The sequence below is a fragment of the Chenopodium album genome, chromosome 27, assembly GCF_948465745.1.
Source record: "Chenopodium album chromosome 27, dcCheAlbu1.1, whole genome shotgun sequence".
Lineage (NCBI taxonomy): Eukaryota > Viridiplantae > Streptophyta > Magnoliopsida > Caryophyllales > Amaranthaceae > Chenopodium > Chenopodium album.
The window spans coordinates 30,968,114-30,992,385 of NC_137860.1; the positions used below are offsets into that span (position 1 = coordinate 30,968,114).

Sequence of the window (24,272 nt, forward strand, 5' to 3'; positions counted from 1 at the left end):
TGTAATTTCATCTTCTTTAGCGACTTTAAATAGCATGACATGAAGCTCTCCTAGAAAGTACAATCATCCTCTACCTCCTTTCTAGTAAAACTCTTGTTCACAATATTTCCTTGAAAAAAAAGCATTATTTGACAATGGCCGAGAAGAGCAAGATTTTGGTGATCGGAGGCACAGGATACATCGGAAAATTCGTTGTCGAAGCGAGTGCTAAGGAGGGCCACCCAACGTTCGCTCTTGTTCGTAATGAGACACTCTCTAATCCTGCTAAGGCTTCCATCATTGACAACTTTAAGAGTTTAGGTGTCAATTTGGTTTCGGTACGTAAAAAATGTTCTTGGCTAGCTTTTACTAATATTTTTTTTTTTTTTTTGTGATTTTTTGCTAGGAAATTTGAGATGATATTAATTTGGTTGTTACATGTTATTATTGTATGTAGGGAGATGTTTATGATCATGAAAGTTTGGTGAAAGCAATTAAGCAAGTAGATGTGGTAATCTCAACAGTTGGTTACCTTTTGTTGGCGGATCAAGTGAAAATTATTGATGCAATTAAGGAAGCTGGCAATATTAAGGTATTGATCCTTCACTCACTTTATTATGAAGAATTGTATGTTGTTTCATGAGCAAAATGTGATCTAATTTGTGGTATAGTGTAGAAAATGTGATGACTCTTTTTTTTTTTTCCCGAATAGTTAAAATAATAATACTTCCTCCGTTTCTTTTTACTTGCAACACACCTTTTAGGCACGCAGTTTTAGGAGATGATTAGTGTAGATAAACGAGCGATTTTATCAATATAATTTTTACACGAATATTAGAATAGGGCTAAGTATAATTTGTAAAAATTATTTTAAATAATTTGTCCGTTTACATCATATAAACTCGACCTTAAAACACGTGCCACAAGTAGAGCTGTCAATTCGGGTAAATGGGTCGGGTTTGAGTCGGGTTAGTGTGGGTCGGGTCATATCAGGTCGGGTCAGTACGGGTTAATGTCGGGACCTATGCGGGTCTGGTTCGGGTTGGGTCATGCTTGAGTCGGGTCATGTTGGGTCATACATCTTATCGGGTTAGGGTCGGGTTTAGGTCGGGTCAATAACAAGTCGGGTTACATTCGGGTCGGGTGAAGAACAGGTCAGGTTACATTCGGGTTTTTACGGGTTTAAACGAGTTAGGGTCTTGTTCGGGTTCGAGTCGGGTTCGGTTCAAGTCAATTATTTTTGGGTTATAATCAGGTCGGGTCATTATCGGGTTTGAGTCGGGTTCGGTTCAAGTCAATAATTTGCGGGTCATAATCAAGTCGGGTCATTCTCGGGTTCGGGTCGGGTTCGGTTCAAGTCAAAAACTTGCGGGTTATAATCGGGTCATTTCCAAGTCGGGTCATTCTTGGGTTCAAGTCGGGTTTAGTTAATAATTTGCGGGTTACAATCAAGTTGGGTCATTTAAACTTGTCTGGTCATTCTCGAGTTCAAATTGGCAAGTCAATAATTTGCGGGTTATAATCATGTCGGATCATTTCCAAGTCGGTCTCAGGTGTGGTTCAAGTCAAAGATTTGAATTCCCTTAAAAAAATAATAATAAAAAAAAAAGATAAGTCAAGTAAGATGAGAAAGACTTGCTATTGTCTGGGTCCCGTGTATTTTTTATTTTTTTGTTTAATTTTTTTTTTTTGGCTGCTGTCCAGTTCAGGTTTTCTTTGACGAGGATTATGTAAGAGATAAGTCAAGTAAGATGAGAAAGGCCACTTTTGTTTTATAATTAGAATCCATGTTAATAAATTGAAAAAAAGCCTGAAACTCAATAGTCAATACGGAGTACTCTTTTTATCCTAAAAATTCCTAAATCCTAAAATTCGGGTTAGTAATAGGTCGAGTTTAAATTCGGGTCGGGTCAATAACAAGCCGGGTTGAATTTGGGTCGGGTCAATAACAAGTCGGGTTTATTTCGGGTCGGGTTAGGCACGGGTCGGGTTGAACTCGGGTCGGGTTAGTAACAGGTCGGGTTGAATTCGGGTTTTGACGGGTTAAATCGGGTTTGGGTCATTCTCGGGTTTGAGTCGGGTTTGGTTCAGGTTAATAATTTACGGGTCACATTCGGGTCGGGTCTTCTCTAGGTTGGGTCATGGTCGGGTTCGGGTCTCAAATGCTCGGGTCAACTCGGGTCTAGGGTTGGTTTCAGGTCGGGTTAGGTCGGGTTCGGGTCGCCATTTTTTTCGGGTTCAGACGGGTTAGGGTTAGGGTCGGTATTTCGGGTTGGGTCAACTTTTGACAGCTCTAGCCACAGGGCTGTGTTGCAAGTAAAAAGAAACGAGAAAGTATGTACTACTATTATATCCGTACAAAGGGAATACCAAACCGTGTTGATCTAAATCACACAAATATAAAGCACCCTAGTTCTTATATGTAAACTGCTAAAGAAGTTTTTAAGTAGATTAACTTAAAATGTTGCAAACCTACCTAAATGTGTCTTGAATGAAACTTGTTGATGTAATGAACAAATGGAGTCTATTACATTCATTATGGACTGTTGATGTTGAGACATTCCACTGAATTCTCGGTGCCTTTAGTTTTCAGTCCATAAATATTTTTTTTTTCCCTCTTTTTCAAATGGTCCCAAGAGTGTTTGTGTATGAGAATATTGAGAAGCAATTAGTGTTACTCCATCTGATCCAATTATTACTCATCTAGTCATCTTATGTAATCTAATTGATAAAGATCAGAAAAAAAAATATTGTACTATTAATTAATTATACATTTAATTAGCAAAAGAAAAAGGTGTTCACAAGCTAAAAGCCTACAAGGAACAAAAATTTCCTTAATTTTGATCCTTACTAATTGTGCAAATCATTGGGGTCTATAGAGGTTCTTCCCCTCGGAGTTTGGTGTGGATGTGGATCGTACGAGTGCTGTGGAGCCTGCAAAATCGACATTTGCAATCAAATCTCAAATCCGTCGATCAGTGGAGGCTGCTGGAATTCCCTACACTTATGTGTCATCCAACAACTTTGCTGGCTACTTTCTCCCCAGTTTCTCTCAGCCTGGAGCCACAGCACCACCAAGAGATAAAGTTGTCATCTTGGGTGATGGAAATGCTAAAGGTAATCTGATGCACAGTTTTATAAGGTTGTCATAAGTAATTATTTGAATGATCTTGCAATAATATTAATTCATTTATTTACTTGATTCAGTCATATCTTTACAGTTTTCATAATTTTGAGTCTTTATACCATGCATCTGAAGTTGATATTATTTGTCCAAATGGTATATTACAGCGGTTTACAACAAGGAAGATGACATTGGAACCTACACCATTCGAGCAGTGGACGATCCAAGGACCTTAAACAAGATTCTCTACATCAAACCTGCTGGTAACATATTGTCTTTCAACGAGCTTGTTTCGTTGTGGGAGAAAAAGATCGGTAAAACTCTTGAGAAAGAGTATGTTCCTGAAGAGCAAGTCTTGAAGAATATCCAAGGTATGTCACTTAATCATGTTGAGATCCATATACATAAAGTGAGAGAGTATATAAAGTTATAAACCGATCCTAGGCTTCAACCATCAGCTTAGAAAGGTATTGCGTGTAAGGTGTAACAAGTTAGTACAATGTGACATTTCATATTCGTTAGTCGATCAGTGGCATGTTTGGTAGCACTATGTGACCGTTGCACCCGATACTTTGTCTTAAACAAGTCTTGATTAGGATGTCAGTCTTATTGATTTGCCTAATGTCGGGGTTGATATATTGGTGTGATGCTACTATTGCAGATTCTCCACCTCCAGTCAATGTCATTTTGTCTATTGGACATGCTGTTTTCGTGAGGGGTGATCAGACTAACTTCGAGATCGAGCCATCGTTTGGAGTGGAAGCTTCTGAACTCTATCCTGATGTCAAATACACCTCTGTGGACGAATACCTCAACCAGTTTGTTTAGGATTTGAAACATCTTGGCCATCAAAATTTCCAAGGTTTATTCCTATTCAAGATGCAAGTGTTTCTTCTGCCTAATTATAAAGAGAAAACCATGAAGAAAAAAAAAAGGAACTATAAAGGGATCACAATTCTCAGCTTTCCCTTTTGATGTTGAGAATGTGAAACCTTTGCTTTGTATTATGAACTATGATCACTTGTATTATATGATGTAGCTAAATAATATATTCAATCATGGAACTATATATTTCGTGCATTATATAGTGTTGTTGAAATGTGCTCCAAATTACATACCATAAAATTATTGTTTTTAAAGGCTTAGCGACTCAATTTGAAATACCCGTCTGATAATGATAATCTGATTTTGATCATTAGCTTTTATATGTACCAAGTCAAAACGACTCAAAATGACATTACCCAAATTTTGTTCATCAAACTTATCTAGTACTTGTATATATCTAAGTAAATAAATATGAACAATTTTTTTTTTTTTTTTTTTTTTTAAAAAAAAAAAAATGAACAGCATATATGTCAGCGTTACATAATATAGCTGGTCAACTGGTGGGTGACGCAATAACTCATGAGGGGATACAGGCTAACACCACAGCACAAAGAGAAGTAAATGGAGGCCATTTTCCATATTTTGGACATCATAAAAAACAACCAATTGGGTCCAAAGAACCATGATACCGCCAAAGTAGGCCCAAAGCAGTTGCCACCAACCATATTGTGAATTTGTGATCAATGTGATGGAATATGAAGGAAAGAGATTGGTTTTTTTAATTTATAATTATGGATTATAATAGTGAGAGGCTTTAATGTTTTTCACAATCCTAGTCAATTTTCAGCAAAACTCATATGCATATTACTGATTTACTATAAAAGTTACACTACATAAAAATGAATCAATGTATATTATGTTAGGGTATGATGTTCTATAGACATATGTATTACGAGTACGAAGTATGAACTATGAACCTATTATATTTTGTCTCTAGAATTTGTTTCTCTGAAATAAATGGAACAAAACAATACAAGTATTATGACTTTATGAGTATCAAATTGTATAGTGTACTTTTTTTGAATTATTGACTACAAATGCACAATAGCTAGCTAGTATTCCATAACTCCTTGATTATGATTATTTAAAAAATTAATCTTGAGAAGAGTAAATCATTTTTCCATTTTTCTTAAAAAAAATGATCGATATTTGAACAATTTACATAACTTATAACTACTCCATGTCTTAGTTCATTAGTTGAGTTAATTTTGAGGGTTCACATTTCACACTCGATGATTATGCATTTTGTCTCACATAAGTCAAATTATTTTATTCATCGTATTATAGTCCATTAATGAGATACTGGTAAGAGAATTTTTGGTTTTTTCATTGATGGGATAAAAAAAATTTCCTCACAAAAAATCTGATGTGGAGGAGAGGGAAAGTTAGAGAGAAAGTGGTGAGGAATTTTATTTTTCTTCACCATTGTGCATGCTCGATGCTGGTAGGGTATAAAAAGGATCCCTTGCACTTCCTAGGCTTGTAAAATGCTTGTTGCTCAATGGCCATACACTAGACCCTTGGCAATTAGTTTATATTATAAATTAGCTGCGTTGTAATTTATAATCATGCCAAATAAATTTAAATAAAAATACTACGTAATAAATAAACAGATGTAGAATTATACCAATGATCATATTTAAAGAGTTAAAGTTTTAAGTTTTCCAGTTAAGCTATTAAAATCAGCTCTGAAATCCTTGAATAAAAATTGATGCTGAAATTTGCAATAAATGGAGTGAAAAGGTCACAAATTAGCTACAATTGGAACTTATCGTAATTTAATGGTCCTTATCAAAATTATTGCCCCGTCTCCAAACTTCTTCTTGCTTTTATACTTCGTATGAACTTAATTGCCCTAATATGACCTTATTTGGCTCATAAGTAGCAATAAAATCAAATACTAAGCACCAAAAGCTTCGATTAAACCAAAAAATTTCACGGCCGACAATACATAGCAACATATTTGCAAAAAAATTATAAAGTAGAGCATATTATGAAATGCACTTCAAGTAGCACAGTTAATATAGTGTATTCAAAATCTAGAATAGTAGGAAGTATTTGAGGAGAAAAAAGAACAAGAAAATAAATGAATAGGGGATGTGCCTTGCTAATACTTGGAGCTTTTAATACACCGTTAAATCAATACGGTTAAAAAAACAAGGCCAGGTCCAATCTAAGCAACAACAAATCTCCTGACGAGAGGAAAAGCTGCGGGGTAATAAAATGCAACCAGATACCGTATATACTTCTGAAATACGCAGATAAAAAGATATATTTGGTCTGAATCTTCACAATATGCCCCTTCACTCTTGTCCTAAACTAATTTTTGAGGAAGGATTGATCTTTCACTTCTCCAATACCTGCGAATTCTTGGTGATTCAGTCAGCACGAGAACCACTGGTTGATCCAGCAGGTTTCTTTCCATATTTCTGTATCACATTATCAAAAAGTAATTAGAAGATTACATCATGAACAAAGAGTCAGAGACTGCCAAAAACATTATACAGAAATTGCAACTAGAGGAACACCTACCTGCTTTCCGATACTGAAAGGAATATATCTGTACTTGATCATGTGTGCTATTTGACGCTTCATGGTGAGAACAAACAGCACAACCCAGTAACACAGCAATATTGGCCAGAATACAGGGACATCGAACACAGAGAAGAAAGTCATAACAAATGCTATGCAGAATGACTTAGTAATGGAGTGCCTGCAGGGAAAGAGGGGAGATTGTTAAAAAAAAAAAAAGGCATATCTATGTATATTTAAAAAGTACTAAGAATGTGTTACATTACAGTTGACAGCTACCAGCTTTCTTGAAGTTAGAGAGTTAGACACTTAGCACACCTTAGGCCTAAATTCTCATGATATGATAACATTTCTTAAACATCAACTCATCAGTTTTTCTCATAGAGAGCCAAGATCACATCAATATAGTCCTATGCCAAGAACTCAAACCTGTGATGCTCCACGGCATCAGAATAATCAACTGTAAAACAAGAACCAGAAATGGTAGGCAAGCCAACATGTCCAATACTTCAGTCCTAAATCAAGCTCCTCATTTCATTGGTAATAACTAATAAGAAATGTCTTATCAAATTCACATAGCAACTTCAACTAACCCAAGTGAAGACATCCAAGTAAAACCAAAAGTATCATCCAACTTACCAATCCTTGGAAAAGCTCACCATGCACAATCAGAGCAAAACTGTAAAGGTATAATTACATGTGTACAACTTACATGAAGAAGAGCTTAAACCATCAAAATAGTACATACACAGGATATTAATACTCTTATCTAAACTTCCTTCACTTTTGAGTAAACAAGTGACCAATATCATATATATGTTTTCCATAGTTCATTAGTTTATATTAAACTAGATTGATAGAACATTTCTTCTCTTTCAGATTCTAGATAATTGTAAAATGAAATACTCCCTCCATCACAAATTAAAAAAAATAAAATAAAATAAAATCATCTCACCCCTTACAACCTTCCTAAACTTTCAATAACCAAGCAAAAAGTGTCATTCTTTTTCATTTCCATGATAACCTATGTAATAACTATCCCCTAAATCTCTCCTACAGATGACCAAACAAACACTAATTTATATTCGTCACCCATATCTTGTAGTCAAGAGTCAAGGCAACCCATATGTAGACTGGATACCATGAACATAAACCTACAATGCTATAAGGTAGCTAAAACAATCAACTGTAAAAAGGATCAATTACACTACGGAAGCCATTTATGTGTATCCAAACGATAGCTCCCTGCTTCATGGGTAACATAATACGTCTTCCCACTTCACATAACAACTTATGCCAAGAACAGTGGACCCCAACGTATCCTGAATGGATAACAAAGATGGTAATGCTGATCCTTGGGAAAGCTCATCAAGAGCATTATAATGCAATACATTTGAGAATGTCCAGTACAGGAACGAGTACAAGTGTGTTAAATACAGGCACCATAAACCATTGAACTAGTAGAATATTTATACAATCCAAAGTCCTTCACTAAATATATCTGTCTTCATAACGGTAGCAACCCAAATCCCACGGTAGTCCTCTAGAGTCCATATTCCACAATTTTAGAATCAAGAATTTGTTTCACAGGATATAAATCTGTTTCTCAGCTTCTAGCTGATTCAATACAACTTATGCTACCTATTTATTCAATCATATATCTTCCCCGTATGCCCTTTGTGGCGCCCTAATTGATTTTTAATGGAAATTTTTTCACTGCGTAGGTTTTGAGATACACATAATGCTTCACTGAAATGTTATGAAAGCATAAATGCATAAACGAAGCCAGCAACTTATCTTACAAGACACAGATTGCTCTTCTTCAGCACTTAATCAACATCTATGCATCAAAGAGAGCAAAATTTCAATAAACTATTGGAACTGTCTTAATCAAATGAAAGGTCTGACAAGGCCTGGTGCAGAAATTTCTTAGTTTGAATCCTTTGAGCAGCGGGATTAGTATAAATTACCAAATGTCTAATGTCTACAAGAAACGTAATCAACATCTCTACCAAGGGTCCCTCAACATTCTCAAGTAACAGTAAGATATGAAAGAAACCACAGCCTCAACCCGGAAAACAAAGGAATACCAAGTAACCGTAGCCATAGAAAACATCAGTCTTAAAGATAAACTACATGAGATAGTGCAATAGCCAGCAAGGAATGAAGTAATAAGCATAAAAAGGCTTGTCCATTGAAAATTTCCCGATGCCCTCAACAAAAATCTTAACCTTAGACATCCTCCTTGATGTTAAAAGAGTGCCACCTGCCTTTCAAATTGCATGAAAGTATGTTACTAGGATTGGAGTGGTTAATCTAGGTAACATACTCTTCACCACCCTATCTAAAAGAAACAGCTTCAACATGACTGTTACCGCAACAAGAATATCAAAGCCTCAAAACGGCAGTACCTTTTTAACACAATGCACCCCAATAACTATAACCATTAACAAATAAACACACAAATCCCAGCTGTCTCCCAATGCCTCATCAAATATTGTCAAGACTTCCAAAGCCCAAAGCTACTATAATGATCACTCATCTAGAACTTTCAAATATCAACAAAGCCATAAAAACCGATAGCCAACAACTCCAAACTCTATTCTTTAAAAACAAAACCCTCATTTTCCTTGATCTCCAAGACTCCAACCTATCAACTGCGACTGGCATAGTCTGCAAAAACCATTGTTGCATTCCCAAACCCAAAAATCTACAATGCTAATCATTTCCTTAAATCATCAAACAACTTTAAGTTTCTTACTACAAACATTCCTCGACCAAGATTTAACGAAAACCAAAACCAAATCCCTATTTTGACAAAATGTCTAGGTCGGCAGATGGCAAATGAATTGACTCGAGTTTTATGAGGTGGGAGTCCATGGGAGCAATGTGGCTAAACTTGACAAGAATTGTTACAAAGCCTTTAAGAACTGACTCTCTAATAACATTTTCACACAATGCCCCTATTTCACCAACAACTACTGCCATTAAAATATAAACACACAAATCCCAGCACTCTCCAAAATTCCTCATCAACTATTGTCAGAACCGAGACTTACAAAAGCCTGACGCTAGATCACTTATCTAACAATTTCAACGATCAAGAAAATTGTACAACGATAAAATACCAACAAGGCAACAACTCCAAACTCTATTCTCCAAGATATAAAAACCCCATTACCTTGATCTCCAACCTATCAACCTCACTGACAAACATCATTAACAGTAATCCACTGGCAATAGTTCCATTAATTTTTTAATGCCATGAAACTCATTGTTACATTTGAGAACCTATAATCTACAATGCTAATCATTTCCCTAAATCATTCAACAACGTTACATACATTCTTCTACCAATCATTAAGAAAACCTAAATCAAATCCACAAGAAAGTCAAACCAAAAACAATTAAGATTAAAGCTGAAATTGCACAAAACAACATAAATTAGTCAAAAAAAATAAGAATTTACCAGAACTTAAACTCAGGGAGACGACGAATGAAGGGCTTGAATTCATCAGAACCTTTTGTGGGTAAAGTGGGGCCATCAGAAACCTCAAGCTCAGGATCAACCAAAGGGGATAAAAACCCAATTAGCAGATTCAAGAGGTAGATCCCAAGAGCATATGTAACTACATAAAACCCTTCAACAAAGTAAACCCTCAATCCATAAATCACAGCAAGAACTAGGGTTCCTACCCACCTTGGAACTGCATGTGGGGTCGTCTTATCTAAGTAATACTGGTAAATTCTCGAAAGTTCATGAAGTTTCTTGCTCGCCGGAGATTCTGAAGATGACCCACCTATTCCCTCCATTAATACACCCTAGATTTATTAGGGTTTGCTGCAATACAAGATCTGCCCACCAAAAATCACACAAAATTAGGGAAATTTATGGGGAAATCAGCTAAATTAAAGAATTTTGCGATGTGGGTTTTTCTTTAATTTTTACAATAAGGTCGAAATAGTGTGATCTGGTTGTTTTCACGAGAAAAAGATGAATCTTTTCTTGTTAAATTGGTAATAAATTGAGGAGAGAGAAAAGTTTGATTTACCTGTAAGAGTTGAAGCTTTGGAAATGGCGAGTGAAATCCGAGTTAGACCGACAGTGGTAATGGTGAAAAATGCGATGCTTGAAAAGTCGTAGAGTAGAATTGAGAGATTTGGGGATTTTTATTTTTAATTTTTTTTATCTTTCTCTTTATCCCGATTTTTTCTCTCTCTTCAATGCTTCTTCTGCCTACCAATCTCTGGGTTGAAGAAATTCTCTCGATGATAACCACTTCTCTCAACCCTGCTCCTTCCCGTGAAGAACAAGACCTCATTCATCGCTCATCCAAAAAGCCAAAGAGAAAAATTAATCATATCATTTTCAATAATGAGAATACTATAATCCCTTCTGACGCCCCAAACAGTCAGCCTACTACTCATAAGACTGTATCCTTTAGGGATTTGGTTGCAAATGAAATGCGACAGGGAAATGACAGAATTCATCAATTTGATATTGATGAAGACGACATCTCTGATGATGATGAACCCCCGGACAATTGGATTGATGATCCCAAATGCCCCATAATTCTGTTAACTAAGGAGGAGAAGCGTAGAATCAGAGAGCCATGGAGACACACTCTTATTATCAAAATGTTTGATAGCAAGATTGGGTATATGGCGCTTATGAAGAGACTCAAGAAAAAATGGGAGTTGAAGGGGGGTCTGGTTCTCACAGATATAGGGCATGATTACTTTATAGCAAGATTCTCTAATCTTGGAGACTATCACCATGTCCTCACTCAGGGTCCCTGGATGTTAGATGACAACTATTTGACAATCCGTAAATGGCAACCCAACTTTATTCCTGATGATGCACCTTTACGCTTCTTAACAGCTTGGGTCCGTATCCCACATCTCTCTGTCGAATATTTTGACAAGGAATTCTTGCAATTGATTGGAGGAAAGATTGGCAAAGTTATTCGAATTGACAATAACACTGAACTTGCTCAAAGAGGCCAATTTACAAGATTAAGTGTGGAACTTGATCTGACCAAGCCTCTGCTGTCAAAATTTTGGCTTAAAGGGAAAATCTGGAAAGTTCAGTATGAAGGGCTTCGAATGATATGCTTCAAATGTGGGAAAATTGGCCATCAGGGTGATCATTGCAATTTTAATGATCAAAATAAGTCGGACAGTGAGGATGTAGCTGCTATGCATCAGGATAGGGATCAGGAGATACCAATTCCATCTGTTGAACAACATGATTATGGAACATGGATGATGGTGAAAAAACCACCACCACGGCGACGAGGAGGAAAGCAGGACAAGGCTGGTGGTGCACCAGCTCAAACAGTGCAGCAAGGTGGTCAACGCCAGAGTCAACCTAAGGGAGTCAACGCTCCGCAAACTACGCAAACCGGGTCAAGATTTGCTATATTGGAACAGCAGAATAAGGAAACAGAGGAAATATTGGGCGAGGATAGTGTGGAGAATTTGGGTAATCTTAGCCTTAATTCTAGGGATTTTCAGAATAATGTGGTTAATTTGGCGGATGCTTCTCAAAAAGATAATAATCATGCTAAAGATTTGCCTTTTATCCTAGGAAAATCTTCTGAGAATCTTAGCTCAAAGGGACAATTTTTGGGTAAATCAAAAATTGGAAACAAAATAGGAAAAAAAGATAAATCAAAGCAAATTACTATCTTAACAGACTCCACAAATATTCCCTTTGTGAGCAATCCAATTATTCCCTCACATATCAATCCAGCTGGCAAAGAAAACACACAAGTTATTTTCCAAGCTACCACAGAAGCCCTTCCCAAAGAAACAGACGAAGTCAGCATTAAGCCAATTTCCAGTCCACAAAATTCCCTAGACCCTTCCCATGTCTCAGCTACCCCCGAGACCAATTTGTGTTCGAATACCCCCGGAGAAAATCCTGTGTGTAACCTCTCCGATGACAGAACCTTATTTGGGAACAGTAGACCCCCTGATTCACAAGGTGGAGGTGGAGATACACTCATGGTCGGTGTCGAGTCAGATGACACCGGAGCTAATTGTGACATTGAAATTGCCCTGGAAAGTTAATCAAGCTTTTCGTGCAATGTCTCATGCCTATCATTCTGAATTCCCTGACTCATTAGGTCTTATGAATAGTGAACATAATTTGATTGCTGATTCCTTTCCCATAACGTGTATGGTGTGGAATGTACAAGGTGCTGGAAGTAGAGAATTTCTTACTGCTCTGAAGGAAGTTGTGCGGATTAATAAGCCCATTGTCCTTGCTCTGGTGGAGACTCATATGGGTGGTGATCATGCGGTGCGTGTTGGTAATATTCTGGGATTCACTGGTCATACTCGTGTTGATGCACAAGGGTTTAGCGGTGGAATATGGGTGTACTGGAAGAATGAACTGGTTACCATAGACCCTATTCACCAATCAAATCAATACATCACAATGGAAGTGTCGAGAAGGGGAGAAGAACCATGGTATTTCTCTTCTGTTTATGCAAGTCCTGACCCCTCTAATCGTCGTGATCTGTGGCGTGAATTATCTGAATTTGCAAAGAGGAATAACAAACCATGGCTTCTCATGGGTGACTTCAATGAAACAAGATATGACTGGGAACGTAGCTCGAGTTGTGCTGAAACTTCAAGACGGAGTCGCAACTTCAACCATTGGGTGCAAGATCATCAGCTTATTGAAGTGGAATTCTCTGGCCCAACTCACACATGGGCTAGAGGAAATTCTATTGACACAAGAAGAAGTGCAAGATTAGACAGAGCTCTATGCAACTCGGATTGGGGCCTTCGATTTAACACGGCTCGTGTCAAACACCTCCCTGCAATCCAATCGGATCACTGTCCTCTGCTTATTTCCTCTAATGGTTTTGCTCCTATTGATGCTCTTGATCGTCCGTTTCGCTTCCAAGCAGCTTGGTTGTCTCACGAAAAATTTGCAGATTTCATGGTGGAGAAGTGGGACAAATCGGCTCCATTAGTCCCCCTATTGCATTCTTTTTCCAATGATCTTCAAAATTGGAACAAAGAGGTTTTTTATAATATTTTTCGAGAAAAAAAAACATTGATGGCGAGGATACAGGGGGTTCAAACAAAACTTGCTCTTGGTCGCAACTCGGGGTTAATTAAACTCGAGGCTCGGCTGAGGAGAGAATTGGACACGGTTCTTGATCAAGAAGAGATGCTTTGGTATCAAAAGGCACGGGTGGATTGGATTCAAGACGGAGACCGAAACACTACCTTTTTTCACCTTAGTACGATCATTCGAAGATGGCGAAATAAAATTGTTGCTATTAAAGATAGCAATGGGCAGTGGATTCATGATAAAGAGCAAGTCAAGCATGAGGTGGTGAATTATTTTGCTACACTGTTTACTGCTGATAATGATGATGGGGTATACAACATACCAACGGGTATATGTGATCATTTCTCAGAAGAAGACTGGAGGAAATTATGCAGACCATATACTCGAGGAGATATTGACTTTGTTATTAACAATATGGGGGCACTCAAAGCCCCGGGCCCTGACGGATTTCAAGCATTATTTTACCAGAAAAACTGGGACTTAGTTGCCCCTAATGTGTATGACATGGTTCTCGCAGCTTTAGAAGGAAAAGGACTTCCCGACACTCTGAATGAAACATTCCTTGTGCTTCTTCCCAAACTTGACCATCCGGAACTCCCTTCTCAATTTCGGCCAATTGGCCTTTGTAATGTGACTTACAAGATAATTACAAAGGCTATTGTAAATCGAATCAAGCTTGTTCTCCCGAAAATAATTGCTCAGTCTCAATCAAGTTTCGTCCCGGGAAGGCAAATCACGGATAATATTGTCATAGTTCAAGAAGTTTTGCATACGATGAAGAGAAAGCAAGGGGGTAAAGGTTACATGACTATAAAGATCGATTTTGAAAAGGCCTATGATCGGCTCAAGTGGTCTTTCATTAGAGATACTCTTTTAGAAATGCACTTCCCTCAAATCATGATTGAAGTCATCATGGAATGTGTCACTTCTCCATCCATGCGTGTCCTTTGGAATGGGGAAAAATCGGATGCTTTTTATCCATCTAGAGGAATTCGTCAAGGGGACCCGCTCTCTCCATACTTATTTGTTATTTGTATGGAGCGTTTGAACCAAGTTATCGAGGAGGCAATAATCAAGGGGAGGTGGAAACCTATCTACGCAAGTAGGGGAGGTCCTTTACTCTCAAATTTGTTTTTTGCGGACGATCTCATATTATTTGCAGAGGCTTCGGAGGAACAAGCTCTAGTAATCAAGGACTGTCTTGATCGGTTTTGTAGTGCCTCAGGGCAAAAGGTCAGTTTGCCTAAATCCCGTGTTTATTTTTCACGAAATATGAAGCAGGAAGATAGGCTGGCAATTAGTGACAAATTGGGAATGCAAGTCACGGATGATTTGGGCCTTTATTTGGGTATGCCAACTTTGACTAGCCGAGTTACTAGGGAAACCTATTCTCACCTTTGTGAAAAAATTGACAGGAGGCTCACTGGGTGGAAAACTAAATATCTCTCGTTGGCAGGGAGAATAACTCTTGCAAAATCTACTCTAACCACCCTTGCTAATTACTCAATGCAAACAGCTAAACTCCCAAGGTCAATTTGTGATGAAATTGACAAGAAAGCTCGACGATTTATTTGGGGCAGCTCGGATGAGAAGCAGAAAATCCACCTCCTGTCATGGGATACATTGCAGCTTCCTAGAGACAAAGGGGGTTTGGGTATCCGATCAGCTAGGCAAGCCAATTCAGCATTTCTAACAAAACTTGGGTGGAGGGTGTTAACTGAACCACAAGCCCTTTGGTCGAGAGTTCTTAGAGCCAAGTACTGTAAAGGTAGGTGTGACATTGATATGTTCACACCTACCTCAAGTATGTCCAACGTGTGGAGGGGCATAACAGATAACGAGGCTTGGATCAAGAAGGGTTCACAAGTAGCAGTTGGTAATGGCTGTAAAACGCTATTCTGGGAGCATTGCTGGGCCTCAATCAAGCCTCTGCGTGAGTATGCTACTGCTAATATTCCAAGCTCTATTGAAGGTGCTATAGTGGAAGAAATGTGGGAGCATGGTGTTGGTTGGAGATGGGAACTTTTTGCCCATCTTCTACCCGAACAACAAGTGAAACAAATAGCTGCTCACTCTTTGATAGATGACCCTACTGCTGCGGATTCTCACTATTGGAGAGGAACAAATAATGGGAAATTTTCTTGCAAAAGTGCTGAGAGTCTGATGCGTGATAATGATGTTATTCCCAGGGAGCCAAAGTGGGAATTGGCTTGGAAAACTCCAGTACAGCAGAGGGTTCGCACCTTTCTATGGTTGGCTCTCCATGATCGTCTATTGTGTAATTCAAATAGGCTAAAGCGCAAGCTCACTGATGACCCTCTATGCCACAGATGTTCCCTTGGAGTAGATGAATCCCTGCTTCATTTACTGCGTGACTGTCCTATTGCAAAGAAAATCTGGGCTAGTGTGGGTTGTGCAGCAATCAATCCTGATTTCTACAATGGTGATCTATCGCAATGGATGGTGAGAAATCTAGAGGCTGAAGGTAGTGTTTTTCCTGAAAAATGGCCCACTTGTTTTGCTATTACTTTATGGTGGATATGGAAGTGGCGTAACAAGTTTGTGTTTGGAAAGGGTGAGGAAATTCCGAGTGACACAGGGCCCTTTATTCGAAGCCAAGCTGAAGAAGTTTGGGGTATATTTTCCACTCCTGTCTTGCCTCATTCAAGCAGCAACCAAGCGTGCAAAGCTCGAAGAGAAGTGCAAGTTAGATGGTTAGCTCCTCCTACAGGCTGGTGGACTCTGAATACAGATGGCGCAGCAAAGGGTTCTCCAGGAATAGCAGGAGGTGGAGGAGTTATTCGAGATGAGCAGGGCAAATTTATTAGTGGATTTGCAGCCAATTTTGGCATTTGTACTGCTTATAGAGCTGAGCTTCTTGCTCTTGAGTATGGACTGAAATTAGCTCACCAGAAAGGCATTTCAAGGCTAGCAATACAGATGGACAACAAAGCGTGTGTGGAGGCTATCACCAAGGAAGACCAGCCGCAGGGAGAATGTGTGCACATCATTAGTAATTGTCGTCGTCTTTGTAATTTGTTTGGTTCTTTTTTCAATATTTGTCATTGTTTTAGGGAAGGGAATAGAGTGGCGGATCAACTCGCCAATTTGGGGGTTGGGCTCCAAGAGAATGTGGTTTATTTCGATGATCCTCCAATCGAAATAAAGAACATTCTCTGGGAGGATATGGTAGGAGTGGCATTGCCACGTTTGGTTGTGTAATTGTTTTTTATTTTCGGGTTTTCCCTCTTTTGCACCAAAAAAAAAAAAAAAAAAAAAATCTCTGGGTTTGCTCGTATTTATTTCCTGTACTTGGTGAATTTGTTATTCCATTTTACATGCGTAATATTCCAAGTGATTGCAATATGCTAGCGTATGGGAAATTGGAAATTCCCTAATTTGACGAAATTTCTAGGTTGGTAGATGGCAAATGAGTGAATTGACTCGAGTTTTATAATGTTTAGAGCGATCTGGTTAAACTTGACAAGAATTACTAATCTTCGATTTTGGTTTTTCCAAATCGTTTTATTAAAGGTTAAAAAAAATTTACATCAAGATTACAATTTATACGACGCCTGTTATAAGGTAATTTTTAACCTTCTTTTTTTAGAGAAATAAGTTAGGATGTTTTCCCGTTCAAAAAAAAAAGTCTGAATGCTTTAAGCAAAACTGTTAGAACATACGGAGTACTAATTCTAAACTACCCATAGCGTCTCACCTTGCTATTAAGTGAGCCACTGCTCTCTATCAACCAACTTCACCGCATTGATATCTTCATTTTCCAATCAAACAGACACTAATGCATCCAAGCTCTTGAGCTACTTGAAGTTATTTTACTTATAGACGGTGTTTGGTAAATTTTAATTTTAACTTAATGCAATTTGTTATTCACTTTAACTTCATACATGCATACATTTTAGTCTATTAGATCTTGATTTAAATTGATTATACTAAGGATATCTATTTTCTCCATTTGGTAATGTATACTAAAACTGTTTCTATTATGTTGCAACTTGGTGCTTTCCGAGTCACGTTTTTTTTTAAAAGTAAAAAAATAAATAATAAATAATAAAAAAATCGTGCCTTGGGAAGTTACACTTGGTTACATCGTAAGATGATAATTACCAGAAAAGAAAATGAGGCTCAAGAAGTCAAGATAACCTGCGTCACCTTGAGATTTTTTGGCTTGTAAATGATTGGGATTATGCATTCTTAAAGAGGGTATTCACTACTTTAAATGAGCATTTATACTTCTATATAAACTCGAAGAAAAGTAAATTAAATACTCATTGAAACACAAACTCCTACATTAAATAATTCCTGTAGATACCTTTTTTTCATTTTCCCTCGTATTCCTTCATCATCTATCCTTACATCTTGAAAAACACCACCCATCATCTTCTTTGAAATGAAATTTAACGATTTAGTTCACAATAGCTCGCCCTTGTTAAGGCTTGTACATTCAACCTCGACACCCATTTATAGCATAATCCAAAGGTTCAAATTGAATATGACAATCTACTAATAATCATATCAATAAAAAGACACTAGGGCAATTTATGGCCCTGATCGAGCACATTATTGAAATTATTGAAGTGTTCTCTCCTTACTTAGTTTAAAAGTTGGAGAATCCGTCATATACTCATATATATTGAGAGATAAATTGCATCCCTAGCCTAATGTAAGTCATTTAATAACTGATAGTGTGAATATTAAATGTTTATAATTATTCTGTTTGAGTTACTATTCTTTTTTTTTTTCTAGTACATTAAATTAGGAATTCACTTCTCGAGGAGGTTTGCTAAAGTTTCTTTTTCATACCGTACGAGTATTTTTTAATTAAATATCAGTTAAGCAATTGCACATAGTAATATCTACATGTATACTATTACATCTCTCTTTCAATTCCCATACATCTTTTTTCCATTTTTTTATTAATTTTTAACTTAAGATAATGTTTTCAAAATATTACTTAAAGTTAACATAATTTTTTCATTTGGTATTTAAACAAATCTCGAGGCATTGCCCGAGCCACAAATTGATTTTCAAACTTAAATTTTCACAATTGATTAACCCTCTGTTACTACTACTACTCTCTCCCCTTTTAGTTTAAGTGGATATGCTTTCACTAAAGACTTAAAGTACCAAAAAAAAATCTTTAAATTTGACTTTACAAAATGCCAATTTTCCTAACATAACACTACTTTATTTGATTATTATAAGTTTGAACAACAATTAACTAGTTTTTGCAATATTTCTCATATATTTTTATTTGTTATTCCACTTGCTTTATCAATTATTACAATGCACGGTAACGATCGATTGTCAATTTTCAAACTTAATATCTCTAATATAAACACGATAAATCATAAATGTAAATTTATGACACTTATTAAATTAAAAAATTTTAAAACCCAAAACGGAAAATTGATAATAATACCAAACACACATCACACTAATGGAAGAGGGGAAGAAAAATTTCACATCACAAAACACTTTGTGTCTTTGTAGTACCAACTTGTAAGTGTAGAACCATATGAATAGACATCATGACCTTTTCCTCCATCGACTGCCTTCTTCAAAGCAATATCATCCACAAAATCATATTCTTCATATTAAGACCATACATTATACACTTATTAAAAAAGGTCCCAAATTCCATGCCTACCCAAATTCCCAACAAGTTGTACAACTATTTTAGTAATTACTTGAAAAGGAAAATCATATCCATCTCCATAATTCTATCATTATTTGTTTTTTCTGGGTGCAGCAATTTTCTCCTAACTTTCTTCTTCTTCAGGTCAGTTTTTCTTCAAATTCCCTGCTTTTTTTTGTTAATTTTGATCTGCCAATTTATAGAATTTCAATGCACTTATTTTGTATTTTTGGGATTTTTTCTGTTCCTTTTCATTTGTTGAATGTGGGTTTTACAATTGGGTGGAATTCAGTTAAGTGGAATTCAATTAAGTTCATATGATCTGAATTTTGGTAATTTTATATGTTAAAGTACTAAACTTTTGTCGATTATGGTTAATTCGTGATTAATTATGTTCTGTGGATTTTAGTTAGCTTAGATAGTTAAAGTTTTCAGCGCTAAGCTGACACACACCATAACACTCAGGGTAAGTAACCCGGCCATACCGTGTGCCAAACTACATATGAAATTTGTGTAAAGTTTTTGGGGTGGTATCTAACACCCGGGATCACATCTCGTTTACATCATTAACTTCGCGGAGCATGAAATTGACTTGTATGCAGCTAGACCTAGATGGGTTTTTTGTGATCTTGTTTGAATTTGAATAGTCTATGGCTTACTATCTTGAACTTTGGAGCTTAAGTTTGCTGGTCAGTTGTGAGGAAATTAAAGGAGTAAATTTTGTCAGACGTGTACATAGCAGATAGCACAGCTTCATTATCCTTTAAGAAACTAGGGACCGAATATGTCTTCTGGGCACGTGATCCAAAGCTTTATTGATAGTTTAACATTGGCCTAGGAAACAACGGAGTTTACACGATAAAACTATGATCATGACTTAAAATGAACTAAGTAATTTTATTTTAAATTTTTTTTTTTTTTTTTTTTTTAAAAAAAAAAAAAATCATTATTAGGAAGGAGCCACAATGATTGAGAGTAGTCCTAGGATGAGTGACCTCTTGGAAAGTCCTCGTGTTAGTTCATGTGGCCAAACCCACTTATGGAATTAAGGCGGTCAAGCAAGCATTATTATGACTATATTGATCACAAACTAGTGGAATAGTTGATATACTTACAATTAAGGGTGTTAAAGGAAATAACTTCAAATAAGTAAGGCTGCTGATATTTTGATGTCAGATCACTGGTGGGAGGTTGTCCTTGGTTGATGGCAGTCAGTCTGTCTGACATAGGTCATAGGGCTCACTTTGTTCTTTTCTTCTATGTAATCTAAGGGTTTTGTGATAATTATCAATGTCAAATCTTCTTTGTTTTGTCTTAAGCAGATTTTTTTTTTTAAGGATGTACTACTGGTCTACTGTGTTGGAATTTGGCTGCAATCCAATTCTTTGTCATGTTATACTGATATTACTGGCACTCCAGTAAACTGTTGTTGAGTTCATCTGTTGTTCTCGAGAAATTTTCGTTCAAGTCAGGATTTTCTTAAGGAGCTTGTAATTAACATAGTACCTTACCTGATGGAGAAACTTGATTGATGTACATGAGCTCACCTTAATGCATGGATGTATGCCTAAATGTTTAATCAACTTTGTGTTCGTTTGTTTTTCTGTAAAATGAATTTTGATTGGGTGTGTGTGTGCATTTCAGGCGGCAATTGCATCTTGAGAGTAAGTAAAGTGATTTAAGGAAGAGTAGAAAAGGACACTTGCATTTTCCAGCTACATGTCTGATCATGCTGCTAGGCCTTCTCATGATGAGGATGCAACATCGATGACATCCTCACAAGCTCATCAGCCCAGCTGGATGTCCCGCTGGATGAATAACAGTTCTAAGCCAGGATCAATCAGTGACAATTCCTCATTTTTGTGTTACAATAAAGGACATGTTGATACAAGAGGTTCCCTGATGCAAAGTGGGCTTAAGGCAGAAGATAGTCTTCAATCTGGGAAAGGAGTAAGTAAAAGTCCTGAAGAAATAAAAACCGGGGGATGTGTTAACGATGATTTGACTAAGAAACTGGGAAATTTTAAGAATAAATTCAGTAATTTATCTTTTCCAAGTCTCACCCTTGGCCAATACAAAGAGAATGCTTCCACAGTCGGGACAGAAGTTGATCACGAGTTTGGCAACAAGTCCATGGCTCTAACCTTAGCTGTTGGTAAAGAGGATACTTCGAGGGATTTCAGTTTGAGGAATAGCAAGAAACAAGCTATGTCGAATTTATTTCAAGAACAGAAAGGCAAAGGTGTATCAAGATCTTTTAACAATAATAAATCTGATGCATCAAAGCCAGTTGTGGTATTTGAAAGACACTTTTCGAATGATAATTTCACATGTTTTAGTCAGGATCGTTGCAAGTATCAAAAATCCTCTTCAGTCCTGTTTCATGAAAAGAAAATGGGAAATGACCTTTGTCATGATTCTGGACTGAGTGATGGAGTACGTTTGCAACATGGTTGTCCCTCAGGGAAAAAGAATTTTCAGTCCTTTTTTCTCAAGCAGCAGTCTCAAAATGGGGGCCAACCCCTCGATAGTGTTCCATGTTCTTTCCGCAATGTGGAGACTATGAGGATTTGTACAATGGTTGATTCTGTGGAGAATTCACCTGGAGATCCTCCCAAAATCTCTCAGAGAGCCCACCACATTCTATTCACCAAAGAAACTTGTGTTAATATGTCAAAAAGACATCAGGTGATGGTTGAACCAACATCAGCTCATCAAGAAGAGAAGACATTCGGTGGGCCTTTTAGCATGTTTACTAACGTTGCTCCTCGTTCAAGAGGAGTGAAGATCCAACCTCTGTGGACCTCCACTGATGATAGTGAAGAGAAGGAAAATACTGCAAATCCTTCCATCTGTAAAATGGGTTCAAGGAATGAAGCATCTGCTGAAACTAATGGAATTCAAATAGAAGCTCCTAAGAACCGGCATATTCTATTGGGTATTTTGCAGCTCTCTCAATGTAGTTTAGACTTTGCTGAACCATGCCTTTATTTCTTGTCTTTACGTAAGCAGGAAGTTGAGCTGTTCTAGACCAATTCTCTTTAACTAATTCAGCATGTTTCTTTATTTTATCTCAGGTATGGAACCATCTCCATCAACTAAGGTATCTATTTCTTAATTCTTGTTGATTATGCGGTTGCATGGTCATTTAACAAGAATACTTGTACATGCAGTATCTTTATTTAAGTATATCAAACTAGTATTTTCTCTGAACTTGTACTAGTTTTGATGGGATATTGGTGTTTCGAGGCATTTCAATTGGAATAATTATAAATTGCCTGACAAAAATGTGCTTCTCCAAATTATAGAAGATCATGTTGCTTGATGTTTTGCATGTAGGATGATACTATGGCTGAAAGTAGCCCACCAGCTGCCTGTGATTCAAGCACGGAGAAAACCAGAAGCAAAAGGCCTATCACAGAGATACCTGATATAAATGAAGAGGCAGAAGAGCAACCCGGGCTTCAACCTGCAGTAAGCTCAACGGATGGAAAAGACCCAAGTACTTCAAGAGTCCATAGTTTAAACGCCAAACAGCTCTTCTCATCTCATGAACAGACCTCAAGGTCTGAGAGTAATACCCGACAAGAGCGTTCTCTTGGACCAGATTCGGGTAACAGATGGATCAAGCGTCTGAAGGTAAGTTCTTCTGATTCATTAGGGGTTGGTACCAAGAGCTCAGATATGGGGGAAGGCTCTTCGCATGAGAAATTTAATACGTTCTTCAACAGAATAACAAAATACAATAAAGAGAGCTTTGATGCCAAGTTACGCAAGCATCGTGGCAAGGCACAGATGGAGATAGATCAAAATGTGGAGTCTCCAAGAAATGGTGGATCCTCATCCCTGGTGGCAACGAACAAGAACCGAAGCATGCTCGGTTGTTCTTGGATTCAGAGATGGTGTCAGAATAGCACTGCTCCCCCATCAAGTAATCCTGAGCCCCTGGTGATCTGTGAGCCTCATCGCTTGAAGATAGGGCAGGATGAGCTTGCAAAGAAACAGTTCCCAAGTATTGCTGCCATGGCTTTGATGGGGAAAGCCATGAATGGAATCAGATCATGCGAATTTAAGAAAAGAGGATCCATTGTAGTTTGGAATACCAAGGAGTACTAAGATACATCTGCAATGATTGTATAATGTGGATATACAGAACTATCCTTAATTTTGTTTCTTAATCCAACAATTGATGGATAGGATTATGTTTTAGAGACCACTAGCATTCTACATCTTTTACAGTGGGGTTCTTTATAATGGGCGGATCATCCTGCAGAAGTGTTTTTCCTCCTGGATGCAGCCACTTTGTGGCAGGACCTCCTTTTTTGGGTATAAAATCCAAGTAGGCATCACTTTTCTGCCACCGAGCCTGTATTGAATTGCTAAGACAATGATGCATCACTTCTCAACAACGAGGCATAATTTACTCCTTTGGCGGCTATCTGAGGCATAATTTTCTTACTCGGCATTTCCAAACAGGTTATGGAGACTTCCCAGATGATCCCCAGTGTTTCTGCTGTAGTTTGATGTGGTCAGTTATCTTTTGTCAATTAATTCATTATTAAGGGATTCTTTGTTAATATTTCAATTTTATTGTGCTTTCTTTGTACAATTGTACTCCATCTGCCTGGTTTGTGGTTTGAGACTATGTAGATTGCCCTTGGCATGATAATTTTCATTAGAGCAAGATTGTTTATTATATGGCTGATGGTTATAATCTCTGCTGTGAAATTCAATCCAACTCCAAGCATCTGACTGGAGAGTGGAGACCCTAACTATCAGAATTGAGTCAGGCAGCTGAAAAATAAGATTGCAAGATTGTACACAGCTTGAGCGTCAAGCTCCACACTACACATAATCGAACAGTTTTAAGATCACACATAGTAAGAAGTCTAACTTGACAGGGCTTATGACATTCAACCTTAAATTAGACTTGATTAGAACAGTCATTTCTATAGCATCTTCACGTCACCTTAAATTTCAGAAAGAAAAAAAGACGCAAAGGA

The 24,272-nt window shown here is 37.4% G+C and overlaps 3 protein-coding genes across 4 annotated transcripts; 2 read left to right on the top strand and 1 right to left on the bottom strand.

The window, feature by feature from the left end:
• The first annotated feature begins 68 nt into the window (after positions 1-68).
• LOC145619231 (phenylcoumaran benzylic ether reductase Betv6-like) lies at positions 69-4,048 on the top strand. The gene is made up of 5 exons (XM_081673878.1): positions 69-317; positions 437-571; positions 2,859-3,096; positions 3,271-3,474; positions 3,765-4,048. The coding sequence occupies exons 1-5, from the start codon at positions 135-137 to the stop codon at positions 3,929-3,931; spliced, it is 927 nt and encodes a 308-aa protein (XP_081530004.1). The 5' UTR covers positions 69-134; the 3' UTR covers positions 3,932-4,048.
• A 1,931-nt stretch (positions 4,049-5,979) lies between these two features.
• Positions 5,980-10,783, bottom strand: LOC145619455 (protein RER1B-like). The gene is made up of 4 exons (XM_081674145.1): positions 10,573-10,783; positions 9,990-10,375; positions 6,521-6,701; positions 5,980-6,417 (listed from the first exon to the last, which is right to left on the bottom strand). Exons 2-4 carry the CDS (start codon positions 10,331-10,333, stop codon positions 6,367-6,369), a joined length of 576 nt encoding a protein of 191 aa, XP_081530271.1. The 5' UTR covers positions 10,334-10,375; positions 10,573-10,783; the 3' UTR covers positions 5,980-6,366.
• An 8,470-nt stretch (positions 10,784-19,253) lies between these two features.
• LOC145621295 (uncharacterized) lies at positions 19,254-23,965 on the top strand. 2 transcript variants are annotated; one of them, XM_081676038.1, is made up of 5 exons: positions 19,254-19,413; positions 20,914-22,207; positions 22,347-22,372; positions 22,609-22,908; positions 23,001-23,150. In XM_081676038.1, exons 2-5 carry the CDS (start codon positions 20,989-20,991, stop codon positions 23,016-23,018), a joined length of 1,563 nt encoding a protein of 520 aa, XP_081532164.1. In that variant the 5' UTR covers positions 19,254-19,413; positions 20,914-20,988; the 3' UTR covers positions 23,019-23,150. The 2 variants fall into 2 exon arrangements, with proteins under 2 accessions (XP_081532164.1, XP_081532163.1); XM_081676037.1 differs by having other exon boundaries at positions 22,609-23,965.
• The last annotated feature ends 307 nt before the right edge of the window (positions 23,966-24,272 follow it).